Source organism: Misgurnus anguillicaudatus, chromosome 1, assembly GCF_027580225.2.
Source record: "Misgurnus anguillicaudatus chromosome 1, ASM2758022v2, whole genome shotgun sequence".
NCBI lineage: Eukaryota > Metazoa > Chordata > Actinopteri > Cypriniformes > Cobitidae > Misgurnus > Misgurnus anguillicaudatus.
Window position 1 is genome coordinate 29,626,930 of NC_073337.2, and position 17,082 is coordinate 29,644,011.

Here is a 17,082-nt window from a genome sequence, read left to right on the forward strand (position 1 = left end):
CCACTTTGTAGGTGTGAGCAAAAATATGTTGTTTTGGGGTGTGTCATTTAACATGCAAATGAACTGATCTCTGTAATAAATAGCAGTGCTGTGGTTGGATAGTGCAGATTAAGGGGCGGTATTATTTAGGGATGCACCGTTAGGATTTTTTGGGCCGATACCGATTCCGATTTAAACAGACAACTTCTGTCCAATACCGATGCCGATACCGATATTAAACACTTGTATATAATACTATACAGTTGGTCTATTAGCTAGTTTTTTCTGCATCAAATTATTTTTACTGAACATGGATTGGATCTAATTAACATTCAACTGATTAACATAATAAGAGAGGCACAAATTAAAACAAATATAATAAGACAGCATGACAACTTTCAAAGGTGGTTTTTGCTATTCAGCATTTATTTTATTAACAACATTAACTCGTTTTTTTTTAAATATAATGGATTTCTTTATGCAGTTAATTAATAAACAATCGGTATCGGCCTGTCTCGTGCTATTGCCGATATGCCGATGGTTTCAAATTCATCAAAAATCGGCCGATAAATATCTAGTATTATTATCATAAGATCCCCTCATGACATCACAAGGGGAGACACATTTCAATGACCTATTTTTCACATGCTTGTAGAGAATGGTTAACCAGTTCTTACATCTAGGTTGATAGAAGCACTATAAGTTAACAATGAGTTAAGTTGTTAAATTTAGTTTATCAAACTTGCCAAATTTAGTTGGAATACTAGAAATTTAAAGTCAAGTCCTATTTTAGTTCACACTGACATTACTTATTTTTTTGGACCACAACTTCAATATTTTAAGTAAATTCAAGTAAATTCTGGGTTTATTTAAGTTATCTCCATGTTTCCAGGGTGAGATTTGATATTTTTATTAGTGGTACAAAATGTTGTGGTAAAAAAAGTCCCATCTCACCCTTCAAACATACACACACACTTGGCCTGATCTCTCATGAGCTCACAGGATCAGATTGGCCAACGGTGCTGGCGGAAATACATTTTTTTTACTCAACAAAAACAAAATCAATCAACCAACGACACTATTTAGATGCCAAAATGGCTCTTCATCCTTGTCTCGCACACTTCCTCACTTGTTTACAGGCAAGTATGGGTAAAAAACGATCGTACTGTTCATTCACTGCATACTGTATACAATATGTGACACTGTCTGTGAAAACCTGGCTAAAGTCATGTTTTTGATTAACTGTTTACTACATAAAATCATCCTACATAATGTAAAGATCATTCTGTGAAAATCTTTAATATTGATCATCAAACTTTGATCACACCTCATCTCATCATTCAATTATGAGACTTTAGTCTTAGACAGGGTCACATGTATGTAGTTTGTATGTAAAACAGTGAGTGCAAGCAGCCAATCAGAGCTTGATCTTACAGAAGCGGAGGTCACTACAGCCGTATGTATAATTTGCTCCAAATACACAAGACAGTGATTCATTTATCTTCTAATCTACAATAAACTCCACTGTTCTCTCTTTTCTCTATACACCAGACTATACATGCATAGCAGTCTGTTCATGAAGTGCACGTGTGTGGCTGAAATCCAGATGATGACATCAGTTTCCTGTTTATAGATTTGCTCTTACAGCCATTGCTGGCCCAGGGTAACATTACACCGACCTTAACCTTAATACATCCTTTACATTTAAGCATTTGATGTAATGCAATCTCTCCTTTAAAATAATTTTAAGAGTTTTAAAAGTATTAATAGTCATCCCTACAGGACCTTGGGAAAATCAGGCTCAGGACAAATCCAATAAACACACAATCAAGTTAAAAGGGAAAGGATTTTGTGATAAATCTAAGCCAAAGACACTATCACATACACTGTCAAAAAATGGTCCATAGCTGTCACTGGGACGGGACCCTTTCAAAAAACGTCAAAGGTACATAATGGTACAAAAAAATTATACATATCTGTACCCCAATGGTGCATATTAGGACCTTTTAAAGTTTCCAGAGTCCTGTAAACAAGAAAATCATAAGCGATGAAGTACATATCTATACATTGCAAAGGGGCAAAAAGTTTCCGCTAAATTTCCGAAAAACTTTCCACACACTATAAAGTGGCAATTTTAACATGTTATAATAAATTATCTATATGGTATTTTGAGATAAAACTTTACGTATGTACTCTGGGGGCACCAAAGATTTATTTACCCTTTAACATATATTTTTAAATGTATTTCAGGGGCAACAAATACATTTCTAATTTTACAACCCATATGGCAAAAAAAAAATGTTTTCTGGTCAAAATATAAAAGTTTCTATAAAATTTATAAAGTATAAAATGTATACGTATGTATAAAATATTAAATTATAAGTATATTTTTTGCAGTTTGACAGAAAATATATTTAATTTAAATTTTTTCAAACCTATTACAGTTTGAATATAAATGCTTTATATATTTCAGCACATATATTTTTTGGCAATTTTTTTATATTTTGAAATATATATTTTTTGCAGTATGGACAACTTAGGGGTGAATAAATCATGACAGAATTTTATTTTTGGGTGAACTATACCTTTATATATATTGAAATTTTATGGGAATTTACGGAAATTATTTGGAAATTTAGGAAATTGTATATAAACTTTATCATATACAAACATAAATAAACATTTTGTTTGGTCATAAGCTGACATGTATGCAAGGTAATACAGATTTTGAAGAGTCCTAATACTTAAACACATCAAGCCGTGGATTTATTTGATAAAAAATCCTTTAGAAATCAGAATGATTTCAAATTCCCAGTTTATTCCCATTCATTCCAGTTAATTCCCATATACTCCCGTTAATTCAGATGGAAAGTTTCCAGCTTTGAAAGCTCCCCAAATTTTGCGACCCTAATACTGTCTTCAATAATTGACAACTTAGAAATAAGCATTTCAAAAGACGTCAAGCATGCCTTCATATTTTCTTATATCTGGTTATCACCTCTTAGACATAGCCAAAGAGTAGATAACACCTAGACTAACAAACAAAAAACACTTGCAACCATGAAAGGAATTCATTCCTTCTCTTTATTAAAACGTGACTGCAATGCTGTTTATCAGTAGAAAGCTACTGCCAAAAACAGCGATTACAACAACATTGTTTCAAAATGCAGCAGGCATATTTGGTAACAGGTTAAAAGTTATACTTGTCATAATGCTAAACAACTATGATGAAGTCAAGCGGACTCATGAGGTGAAAGCTGCAGGGTAACTGACTGAGGGAAATGATGCAGTTGCTGCAATAACCACAGGATAAGAATAGACTGCAATGTGTCTTACACAGGACCCAGAGTAAGCGCGCTAAATGGTGCCTGTCACTAAATAATAATGGCAGCGGTGGCAAAAAACGGATATTTGGGAATGGGGTTATAAAGGGGCCTGTATCAGACACCTGCTGCCGCATAAAACACACACAGATGCAAAATATGCAAATGTAGATACAAATCTTGTCACCACCTTTGCTAAATTTGGTGTTACTGACCTTATACCTAGTTTGTCACCTCATGACAAACCACATCTGAATGCACACAAATGTGAAATCAATTTAAGTCACAGCAGAGGAGAACATAATCAGTAAAAATCTCACATGTTGACTATATGGAGTTTCTTTTGCATTTCCAAAGCTCATTTCCAAGTTATTTCTTTACTTTCACTGTATGACAAACAGCAACTTTGAAAAATTAGCCGTATATTGGCATTTATTCCCCCAAATACCATGATATGAATTGCAGTCAATACCGGCAAGTTCCAGGCCAACGAAAATACAGATGCATCAAAAAGATACCGGCAACCATCCCCGCAAATACCAAGATATGCATTTAATTCAATATTGCGCAGACCTAGCTCAACAAAATACTAATATATCTATCGTATATCACCACTCATTTCCAAAATGAATGAAATATGACTTCCAATTAATAGCGTACAGCCCCCCTTAGCGCAAAACACCAAGATATCCAGCGCAGTGGCTCTCAAACTGGGCAGCTGCAAGATCGTGCCATGGTGCCCCTGTTTTATGACATTTAAAAAATACATCATAAAAATATCATAAATTCTGTGTAATTAACCTCAGAAAAATAAAGCTACTAACCAACAGCACTACGTTGTATAATTTAATATTGATATTTAGAGTATATTGCTATTCATCCCCAAATTACCGTGGTATGAATTGCAGTAAATATTGGTCAGCCCTAGCTTATTAATATACCAAGATACATGGATGACAACTGGACAGCGACAACTACAACAGCGGCGGATGAGGTCGTTTGACGCAAACAGAAGGATTTGATGGGTTTTTAAAAATATTGATAGTAGGGATTGAAATATTGATACACTATTGTGGAATAGTTACCTGTATCGATATTGTTGCACAGCCCTAATCAAAATAACGAAATATCTATTGTATATATCTCCACTTAAAGGAATAGTCTACTCATTATCAATATTAAAATATGTTATTACCTTAACTAAGAATTGTTGATACATCCCTCTATCATCTGTGTGCATGCACCTAAGCGCTGGAGCGCGCTGCGACACTTCGATAGCATTTAGCTTAGCCCCATTCATTCAATGGTACCATTCATAGATAAAGTTAGAAGTGACCAAACACATCAACGTTTTTCCTATTTCAGACGAGTAGTTATACGAGCAAGTTTGGTGGTACAAAATAAAACGTATCGCTTTTCTAAGCGGATTTAAAAGAGGAACTATATTTTATGGCGTAATAGCACTTTTGGGAGTACTTTGACTCGCGTGAAAAGTCCGGTCCCCTTCTCCCTCTCATAATGGGAGAGGGAGGGTGTTCCTGCGCCGAGTCGAAGTACTCCCAAAAGTGCTATTACGCCATAAAATATAGTTCCTCTTTTAAATCCGCTTAGAAAAGCGCTACGTTTTATTTTGTACCACCAAACTTGCTCGTATAACGTCTTAAATAGGAAAAACGTTGATGTGTTTGGTCACTTCTAACTTTATCTCTAAATGGTACCATTGAATGAATGGGGCTAAGCTAAATGCTATCGAAGTGTCGCAGCTAGTGATAGACCGATATATCGTCCGGCCGATATATCGGGCCGATATTTGCGAGTTTTATGTGTATCGGCATCGGCCGATACATGGCTGCCGTGTTTGCCGATTTTTCCGACAGAGTGCTGGAACCCGCTAGTGATTGCAGGTCATGTGACTAAAAACAACCAACCTTTTCACGACAACATTGAAAGCTCGGCTTAACAGCTGATCATAGCTGAACAAAGTGGGGTTTTTTCATCTCTATGGGGTGGTTTCCTGGACAGGGATAAGACTAGTCCTAGACTACAATAAATGTAAGAACTGTGCAAACTAATAACATCTCTTTTTAACAACATGCCATTTTTTACATAATTTTTATGATGTAAATTGAGTAAGCAAAACCAGTATCGGCTCCAAATATCAGCTCAAGAAAATCGCCAGCCTGTATCGGTCATCGGCTAAGGCTGATGAAACAAAAATCGGTATCGGCATCGGCACTGAAAAATCCATATCGGTCGATCCCTAGTCGCAGCGCGCTCCAGCGCTTACGTGCATGCACACAGGTGATAGAGGGATGTATCAACAATTCTTAGTTAAGGTAATAACATATTTTAATATTGAAAATGAGTAGACTATTCCTTTAAAGCAACACTATGTAGTTTCCATGTAAAAATGACTTACAGCTCCCCCATGTGGTTGAAAAGCGCAACAGTGCCTGGTATCAGACACTCTTCTGCAGACAGGGGGAGGGGCGGGGCTGTGTTTCCTACCCTCCACCGCCACTTTCAGAGTGTGCTTGTAGCAACTAGGAGGCTGCTCAGGTTGCAGCAACAGTACAATTTGTCCAGTTAAAAGTTGTTCTATCACTGAAATAATTTTAGAGACATTATTTAAAGGTAAAAAAACTACATAGTGTTGCTTTAATCCAGGGGTGTCAAACTCATTTTAGGCTGAGGTCCGGATGGTAAATAACGCCATGATGTGAGGGCCGGATAATTTTTTTTAAACCTTAGTGTGCTGATAATTGTGTTAATATTAACTAAACAAACCAATTAATTTGTTTGTTCAGCAAGAAAACTAGAGAAACACACAGCTCTGTGAAAACTACATTTCATAAGGTCACACTCATACTGTACATATTATACACACAAATTTACATCTGTACAAAATCCACTGGCCTTAGGTTGAAAAGCCTTAATTTAACTTCTTTTGCATTATTCCTTAATGCCAAAATTATTTAAAAACCATTCACTTTTCTTTGTAATGAGAACAGTCATTTAGAAAATGAAAATGCTAGATGGGGCAGTGGCCCAAACCAAAAAGGGCACTAAAGGGGTTGGTACTATTATTATGGTTTTAATAAAATATTATGATGTGTTATATTACTAGCATGCAATTATAATGGGAAATATAATAACAAGAATTAAAGTGTGACAATCTGCTAAATATTCGGTATGATTTACCTGCTGGCTTGATGGAGCTTTGAATCCATGTTTGCAATGTTGAACTGCCTTTAGCAGCCTCTCTTTCCGTTCTCTGTCGTTATTTTGTCAAGGCATTGGTATTTTTTGTCTACAAAGTGTGCCAACAACAGTAAATTTAGTGTTTATATTAACTTAGATCTGATCGGGAACATTAAATCGATTAGACATGTATTGTAACGTTAATAAGAATGTGGCTATTTTGTTGTTATTTGCTTGCTAGCACTTGTTAGGACTTTTAATACACCGACAGCAAATCATTACCGGAAGAAATACATAAACAAACTTCCAAATTACTAATTCTGTTGTTTAACAACTAATTTAATGTAATTAATCTACCTGTTAATGCAACGAACTTCGGAAACTGTCGTCTTCGCACTCCAGGCAGAGAGTGGACACAGAGATGCTGCGGAGCGGTCGGGAAAACACGAAGTGGATCACCGGAAAAAGTGGATCTTTAGCGGAGCAGTAACAATACAACAGCAAGATTTTTGGGCACCGTGTTTAGTCTATGTTCCGCGTTTTGCTGCTTTCCGCAAGTCTCTCATATTAAAAACGAACTAGACACCCGCCTGAAAGGGGTTTTAAAATATGTATTTCATATTTAATAAATCATCACGCGGGCCGGATTGGACACCTTTGTGGGCCGTATGCGGCCCGCGGGCCGTATGTTTGACACCCCTGCTTTAACCCAAAAATGAATGAGATATGATTTCCAATCAATAGCGTCCAGCCCTATGGGCACAAAACAACAAGATGGCGCAGTGGTTGTCAAACTGGGGAGCCGCAAGATCGTGCCAAGGGCCCTAGTTTTATGACATTTTTAAAAATACGTCATAAAAATATCATAGATTCTGTGTAATTAAACCTCAAATTAAACCAACAGCACTACATTATATCATTTTATATGATTTGTTTAATAAAAATAAAAATTTTTAGAATGTTTTAGGTCAGGGGTCTTCAACTACTCTTCTTCGGGGGCCAGATTTTAAAATTGTAAATATGACGAGGGCCAGCCAAACTTTTACCCATTTTTTACTTTTAACACACACACACACTACATGTTTTCTTTTTTTATATTTTATAGATATATAAACAGCCTTTCCGTTGTACATTACAGATATAACTGTCGGGAGTTCGCCCCCTAGTGGCAGTCGTAATGAAATTGTAGTTTGATTGTAAATCTGTCATGGGAGAGAACCTTTAATCTACGAATATACAACCCCAAAACAGAAAAAGTTGGGACACAGTAGAAATTGTGAGTAAAAAAGGAATGGAATAATTTACAAATCTCATAAACTTATATTTTATTCACAGTAGAATCTAGATAACATATCAAATGTTGAAAGTGAGATATTTTGAAATGTCATGCCAAATATTGCCTCATTTTGGATTTCATGAGAGCTACACATTCCAAAAAAAGTTGGGACAGGTAGCAACAAGAGGCCAGAACATCCAAATATACACATAAGGAACATTTGAAAGACCAATTTGCAACTTATTAGGTCAGTTGGCAACATGATTGGGTATAAAAAGAGCCTCTCAGAGTGGCAGTGTCTCTCAGAAGTCAAGATGGGCAGAGAATCACCAATTCCCCCAATGCTGCAGCGAAAAATAGTTTTCTGACTTTATCAGAGAAAAATTGCAAAGAGATTGAAGTTATCATCATCTACAGTGCATAATACCATTAAAAGATTCAGAGAATCTGGAACAATCTCTGTGTGTAAGGGTCAAGACCGGAAACCATACCGGATGCCCGAGATCTTCAGGCTCTTAGACGGCACTGCATCACATACAGGAATGCTACTGTAATGGAAATCATAACATGGGCCCAGGAATACTTCCAGAAAACATTGTCAGTGAACACAATCCACCGTGTCATTCACTGTTGCCAGCTAAAACTCTATAGGTCAAAAAAGAAGCCATATCTAAACATGATCCAGAAGCACAGGTGTTTTCCCTGGGCAACGCTCATTTAAAATGGACTTGAGTGCAAAACTGTTCTGTGGTCCAACGAATCAAAGTTTGAAGTTCTTTTTGAAAAACTGGGATGCCATTTCATCTGGACTAAAGAGGACAATGACAACCCAAGTTGTTATTAGCGCTAAGTTCAGAAGCCTGCATCTCTGATGGTTTGGGGTTGCATGAGTGCGTGTGGCATGGGCAGCTTACACATCTGGAAAGGCACCATCAATGCTGAAAGGTTTATCCAAATTGTAGATACATATGATTCCATTCAGATGTCGTCTCTTTCAGGGAAGACCTTGCATTTTCCAACATGAAAACGCCAGACCACATTCTGCATCAATTACAACATCAAGACTGCGAAGAAGAAGGATCTGAGTATTGAAATGGCCAGCCTGCAGTCAAGATCTTTCATCCATAGAAAACATTTGGTGCATCATAAAGATTAAGATGCGACAAAGAAGACCTAAGACAGTTGAGCAACTAGAAGCCTGTATTAGACAAGAATAGGACAACATTCCTATTCCTAAACATCGGTCCTCCTCCAGCTGTTCCTTATATGTACATTTTAACTTTTCTGGCCTCTTATTGCTACCTGTCCCAACTTTTTTTGGAATGTGCAGCTCCCATGAAACCCAAAATGAGCCAATATTTGGCATGAAATTTCAAAATGTATCACTTTCAACATTTGATTTGTTATCTATATTCTACTGTGAATAAAATATAAGTTTATGAGATTTGTAAATTATTCCATTCCTTTTTTACTCACAATTTCTACTGTGTCCCAACTTTTTCTGTTTTGGGGTTGTATATTTATAGTTAATAATTTACTTACCAGTAATCAATCGAACACTCTGAAATACATCACTTCCAGTCGCCGCGTCACATGTGGTGAAGCCGCATAAGCCGCGTTTGTTTTCTTTAACGCATTCAAAGCTCGAATCGGATCAGATAATAAAGCACAAGGCTGCAGCCTTCCGATTGAGAAACGGCCAAAGGTGACCGGCGGGCCGGATAAAGATGATTGGCGGGCCGCACTTGGCCCACGGGCCGCCAGTTGACTAGCCCTGTTTTAGGTCATCCATTTTTTGAGGGGCCATGAACGGATGCACCATACACACGCCGAAAAAGTTTGCGAACCACTGATCTAGCTTATATCGCTATTCCTCTCCAAATTACAGAGATTTGAACATTATTCAATACCACCCACCCCTAGCTCATCAAAATAGTGAGGGTATATCTTCATCCATCCCAAAATTACTGAGATATGAATTTCAGTCAATATCGGTCAGCCCTAGCTTATATCTATTGGATTTTGGTAATCACCCCCACAAACACCGAGATACACAGATATAGCTCAACAAAATACAGAGATTTATATCGTATTTCAACACTCATTTCCAAAATTAATCAGATTTAATTTCCAATCATTAGTGGCACAAATGCCAAGATATCTAGCATATATCACTATTCATCCACAAATCATCGAGATATGAATATCATTCAATACCGCCCACTCCTAGCCCATTAAAATACTGAGATATCTCACCACCCAGCCCAAAATAACGGAGATATGATTTTGGGTCAATATCATCCAGCCCTAGCTCTACCTATTAAACCACTGGAAGACAATCTAAACATATCTTTATTTCTGTTGTTCCTGTTTGCACAACACTCAGGATTTTTGCATTCTGTTCAATAAAGCCAAACAATCTTAACCTCCGCTAAGTATACACTTATACACACATCACTTCCAACAGCACTCATAAACATCCAGTATGACACTTGCGTCTGTTTCCGCTGGAATAAGAAAGTAAACAAAAGTCACAAAGCATGAATTCAAATGGAGGAGTCTGTGAATTTGGCAGAGGAATGGCGAGACTTCTGTTTAAGTACCGAATCCCAGAAGCATTAGAGTACTTTAAATGTCTATACGTAAGCGTGTCGGGTTTCTGGCGCAGTGAAGAGAGGCATGAATTATTCACATCAGCTTGGATGGTAGGAAGAAAGGTAGAGAGAGAAATGTGAGGGGGCAGGAAAGAAGGAGTCGGTGGAGAGAGAAAATAACAGAAGAGAAGATTGCTGCTTACTCTCTCTAGCATACGCAAAAGGAAGGCCTAAATGACGTTAAAGTTTGCATGAGTTCACACATATGTCTTGTTGCTATGGTTACAGTCCTTTACAAAAAACCCCAAAGGTCCTACTGAAACCTTTCTGTGCTAATCTATACTATAGTAGGACAAAAAACACAACTGCCGATTATTCACATTGATAATTAATTGTATAAAGATGAATGTGAAAATTGTTAAAATTATAATAATGATGCTTTTTTAAAGTTGTTTTCGTTGTCAGATTGTTTTTGTTTGTTTAGTGCTGTGTAAGCAGAATTAATAATAATAAATAAAAGAAGACAAATTAAAAAAAGGGAAAATGGTCAAAATTGGAAGTAGATTAAAACTGGTTAGGGCTATTTCTAATTTGTAAATGCTTTAAAATAAGAATGAGGTAGGAGTTTATAAGATTTTTTTCTTCATCCTACTTCTGTTCTTCTTGTCATAGAATGTATTTTTGTTGTGTTTATTGGATTGTTGTTTGTGGCTTCTTGTGTTGCATTACCATAAAATAAAATAAAAATGAAATGAAATGATTATTCGATTAATAGTTTTTACATTGAAGTTTTGACATGTTTTATAACTTTCTGTGAAGCAGTTGTAAGGTACATTTTTAGCATCTAAAACCAAACAATATAAGGTAAATCAAAAATAATTATGGGAGTTAGTAAAAAATAAAAACCCCATTGGCTAAGGACACGCCAAACCAGGGGTGCGTTTCCCAAAAGCATCATTGCCAACTAAGCTAGCAACTTTGTTGGTTGTAATGCAATTTCCCATTGCCAACCAACTAAGTTGCTAATAGGTTAGCAACGATGCTTTTGGGAAACGCACCCCAGATTAGTTTCCGATTAGTTGTGTTTTCGATCAGTTTTTCGATTAATTGTGCAGCCCTAACATAATGTATAGTAAAACTGCATTGGCTAAGGACACGTCGAACCAGATTAGTTTTTCGATTAATTGTGTTTTTTGATCAGTTTTTCGATTAATTGTGCAGCCCTTACCTAATGTATAGTAAAACTGCATTGGCTAAGGACACGTCGAACCAGATTAGTTTTTCGATTAATTGTGTTTTTTGATCAGTTTTTCGATTAATTGTGCAGCCCTAACCTAATGTATAGTAAAACTGCATTGGCTAAGTACACGTCGAACCAGATTCGTTTTTCGATTAATTGTGTTTTCGATTAGTTTTTCAATTAATTGTGCAGCCCTAACCTAATGTATAGTAAAACTGCATTGGCTAAGGACACGTCGAACCAGATGAGTTTTTCGATTAATTGTGTTTTCGATTAGTTTTTCGATTAATTGTGCAGCCCTAACCTAATGTATAGTAAAACTGCATTGGCTAAGTACACGTCGAACCAGATTCGTTTTTCGATTTATTGTGTTTTTGATTAGTTTTTCGATTAATTGTGCAGCCCTAACCTAATGTATAGTAAAACTGCATTGGCTAAGGACTAGGGCTGGGTATTGTTAGGAATTTCACAATTCGATTCAATTTCGATTCTTGAGGCTTCGATTCAATTCTATTTAATTCAATTCAATATTGATTTACTTGCTTCGATATCGATTAGATAATAAGTAAATACACAAGCAATTAAGTACCTGAGTATATTTTTAAATAATGTGTGTAGTATTACTAATGTTTGATCATGTTGATGGTGAAGGCTTGAAAGAAGTGCTGCTATTTGCCATCTTTGATCTTTCTGTTTTGATATAGCGCGTCTTGTACAACGCTGAACGCTCTCACTAGAGTGTTGCCCACAGCGACGCCACTTGCCCGGGGGGCTGAATTGATTCATAGGATTTGATGAATCGATACTGAATTGAGAAACAAATAATTGCAATGCATTGATGAATCGATATTTTTACCCAGCCCTACTAAGGACACGTCGAACCAGATTAGTTTTTCGATTAATTGTGTTTTCGATTAGTTTTTCGATCAATTGTGCAGCCCTAACCTAATGTATAGTAAAACTGCATTGGCTAAGGACACCTCAAACCAGATTCGTTTTTTTTTTTTCGATTAATTGTACAGCCCTAACCTAATATATAGTATACAAAGTTGGTATCGAAACAGTAAAATGTAGCAACATCTAACCAATTATTTAATAAACATTTGATGCATTGTTTGGTTCTGGCATGGCATTTGTTTAGAAAATCAATAATGTCTTTTAAACACTAACAATTAAATGTCTATTAAACTAACGATGAAAAGTGACCTGCCCTTGGTGAAAAATATTCCTATAGTTTAAAAGAACCCATTTCAGAATATCACAGAAACTTTGGTCATCTCTTTTTAACTAGTTAGCAGTAAGCAACACCCTTACGGAAATAAACCATGGTTTTATTGTGGTAAAAGTGTAGCAAAACCATGGCTTTATTACACTAACCACGGTTTAAATATGGTTTTTCAAAACCATGGATGTCAAAATCATGGTTATTTTGTGGTTACCATGGTTTTACTACAGTAACCATGTTTTTTTAACTGTAGTAAAACCATGGTTAATTTCAGTGGCGGTCGGTGACTTCTTTTTTCGAGAACATTCAATGCGAAGTTCATCACAACATGTATGTAGCCCGTCATGTGTGTTGTTCCTTATTTCAAAATATGTGTTCTGCGTGTCGAGGGATCCTATGTGCATCACGTGTCTTGTAAAAGCTAGCAACCACATTTGCAATGACTTAGAACACACTACTGTCAAGAACACACTACCAACTTTTGCAAAGATGATCACCATTTACTTTTCTGTAAAAACTATGAGCTTAAGTTGAGTTTATCTCTTTTAAAATAATGTGCAGTTGTGATTAATATATAGGACGATATTTGGATTTTCTTTATCGGCATCGGCCAAAAAATCTTCTCAGTCAGCCAATAAATCTTTCTGTTTCTTAAATTTGTTGTTCGTAATAAAACCACTTTGGTGTGCAGTAAAGTCTTATTCAAACAGTATAACAGTGAGGTGTCTTGTATGTCTTGTAAATATTTTTAAGTACTTACTGTTATGAAAATGTTTATTTAGTATCACAGATTTCCTGTTTGTCATTGACATACTATAATTATATTTATAGTATGCCGATCTCAATATCAGCATTGGCCATAAAAACCCCATATCGGTCGACCACTAATGTGCATGAATGAATAATACACACAATGTGTCTGGGAAAATATTAAGAAAATAAATAGTTTTTGTTGCATTTGGTATTTGGTTAAAGTACAAGCACACCGAGCACACAGCACTAGAAGCTGAAAGAGAGAAAATAACCAAATACAAGCTTTGAATCTCTAAAAGTAGAAACTTGAAAGTTATCTCTCCCGGCGGACTCCAAGTTTGTGTTTGTGAGCTCTCACTAACCGGTGCAATGCGTATACAATGTTTCTCTCTCAGCATGAAACTTCTCTTGCTAACCGAGCGTAATATTACTTGAGAACTGCCCTTGAGATTCTCACCGTCAGCTTTTCTGGAAGCTTCTGAAGAGTCACTCCTCACATCTGAGACAGACCCAGCCAGAAGTAAAGGGAGGAAACCCATGGGACAGAAAAAGAGAAGATCTGGAGAAAGGAAAGCTTGGATATGCCTTGTTTGTGTCACCCTTTAAGTTCAAAGGTCAGCATATGCAAACATCGGTAACATTTGCATAAAAACAAACCTCCACCCTAACAGAATGTTCTTGGTTAAAAAAAGACCATATCTACTGACCACATCTGTGGCATGCTGTTAGTTGCACAACTAAGATTCATTTTGTGACCCAGTCTGTAAAAACCCAGCTAAAGTAATTTTTTAAATAATAATAATAATCAACATAATCTTTTTTTAATATTGACTAAGTAAGATCATGTCAAAGATTAAATTTAATTTGAAATGAATGAATGAAGTTAGAAGTTAGACTTTAGTCTGCATTTCACAAACAGGGTCACGTTTCATTAACTAATTTTAATGTGAGGCTATACACACACTAAACTATATATTGTAAAGTTTCTCCCAGTGCAATACTTTAACCCCCACACTACCGTTCACATTATAACGATAACTATAATTATAAAAAATATAGTTTAAAAAAACTTTTTTATAACGAGAATAGGGGAGTTCACACCACAATTAGGGCTGGTTATTGGCAAGGGCCTTGCGATACGATACATGTCGCGATACATTTGTCATGGTACGGTGTATCGCGGTACGATACAATATGTTGTGTGTTGCGATACATTGCAAAGCTTTTTCCTTTTTTTATCAAAAATGTAATAAAAATAGAGCTGATTTTTAAAAAACTTTTTTTAAAGCCAAAGTGCATCCACACGAAAGCTGCAGGTGTTTTAAAATGTTCTGCCATTTTTTTCACTCCCGCTAACTTCTGAGACATTAGCCGTATATGACAGACAATTGGACAGTGACATAGCGGCAGAGGAGGTCGTTTGACGCCCACAGAGGGATTATATTACATTTTTAAATATCGATAGTAGATATTGAAATATCGATACACTAACGTGGAAAAAAGTATCACGATAGTTCGCTGTATCTGTATTTTTGCACGGCCCTAACCACAACCACAACGATATATTAGCATATTTACACATTTAATGACATTAGAACAATAACAAGCATTTTTATTACAAGAAATATGCAATATTAGTTAATACAATTGAAGGTAAATGATTTGCGCAAGTACTGCGCCTTACGAGCGAATTAGCATAAAGTTATCATTATCGTCTGGTGGTTTGGACGCTAATATAGTAAACGTTAACATTATAAGTATTGTTATAATGTGAATAACCCTTAAATGTATCTACTGTAGTGCATGTTTTATTCGCATTTTACGATGTGGTTAATTTGTACGACTACATTCCTAAATTTTTGTACGATTTGCTTTCGCCCCTGTGACGTTGGTGTTAGGGGTGGGGTGTCATTATAGTTTTTTTTTCTAATAATTGTAAATTTTTGTACAATTCACTTCGTACGCATTCATACGAATTAGCCAACTTGTAAAATACGTACAAATTCGTCCAATCTGTTTTCTGCTTTCAGTTGCATTGACAGCATGTTTGAGATGCTTTAACCTGTTCTGAACCCAGAACTACATTCCTTTAACACAAGCGGCTATCAGTGTGAAAAAATCTATTGCAGGGTAAAATTAATCTAGCCTTTCAATCACATAGCGTCAGTTATCCGAAGTATTCACTGAGAGGAACTTGCACGGGCGAAAACCTAAAAACTGAAAGTGAAGAAAAGAAAGTGAAGAGAAAGAACAGATGTAACTCCAGCAGCAAAAACTTTAGGGCTCGACCGGATCCAAACTGTGTGGGCGCTATGGATCCAAAGTACGTAGGCGTTGGGAAAAAAGTGTGTTTTCATCATCCGGGGGTGGACAGGGAATGCAAGTGGCATTCGAATAATGTGGAGCTTGTGGGTGTCTGTATGGAGCAGAGGCAGCAGCATTACTGATGTTAAAATAAGCAGGACATTTAGGGCGAATTGTCACAGAAGCAGAGCTAACAAGAGCATATGTGTGCTGTGCTAAAAACATCCTCTCGATCAATCCCCTGGCGTTATTCGATCTTATAAACCTCCCTCTATCTCTCCATCTAAAAGTCCACCTACAGAAACATATGTCTTAATGTACTGCAATAAAACAAAATCAGAAAGCATCCTGGTGTATTTTGTCGTAGGAGAACGATAACAGCAGGAGAAGGTGGGAGCGAAGCTTTGAAGATCAGATGTGGTGCTGCTTTTGATCAGAGGAAGAATAAAGCGTCTTTTTGGTCCATGAATAAAATGGCTATCAAAGGTGTGAATTTTAATGCATTTCATGTATGCACAAAACATGTGAAATAAACTATATTTCATGCAACATATCAACAAACAAGTGTTCGGTTACCCACAATCCCTCGGTTAGACCTTCAAAGCTTTTTCACTACAAAAACAAGGTGGTTTATTTCCATATAAATAAACAATACGTCAAAATGTAAATGAGATTTGAGATACAAAAGAGAGAAAGAGTTTCAGTCAATGACAACCTTAAAGGGATAGATTCTTTCATCATTCATTTACCTTCAATTTGTTGCAAACCTGTAACAATATTTCAAAGAATGTTTGTAACCAAGCAGATCTGGGGCACCATTCACTTCCATAGCATTATTTTTCCTACTATAAAAGTGAATTATGCCTAGGGTTGGGAATCGAATTTCAATTCCAATTCTGGAATCGGATTCATTCAAAAGGAATCGGATCCTTGTTATAAAAATACAATTTCAATTCCACTTAACAATTCCGGACCACACGGTAACATAATGTTCACGTCATCTGCACAGTGCGCAGGACTAGGGCTGTAACGATTAACCGTGCAAATGGGCGTTTCCTCAATGAATGAATTTGAATGAATTACGGTGAAATCTCGGCACATCCCAAAGCCAGGGGGCGCTCTCATGCAGAAACTCCATTTGTGCCAAAGAAGAAGTAGCATTGCAAACGCAATTCCAGGAAATGTGT

At 36.5% G+C, this 17,082-nt stretch overlaps 1 protein-coding gene across 4 annotated transcripts in view; it reads right to left on the reverse strand.

Moving 5' to 3' along the window:
• ccdc136b (coiled-coil domain containing 136b) overlaps window positions 1-17,082 on the reverse strand; it is a 44,542-nt gene that overhangs the window by 24,558 nt on the left and 2,902 nt on the right. For 3 of the 4 annotated variants that reach the window (XR_008640003.2, XM_055190400.2, XM_055190398.2), the window contains exon 3: window positions 14,049-14,090. The exons of the other annotated variant lie outside the window; for it this stretch is intronic. Coding sequence is in view for 2 of the 3 variants with exons in the window: in XM_055190400.2 (XP_055046375.2) it covers window positions 14,049-14,090 (42 nt within the window). In the remaining variant the exon portion in view is untranslated. The remainder of the gene's footprint in view (window positions 1-14,048; window positions 14,091-17,082) is intronic. 4 annotated transcript variants of the gene reach the window in all.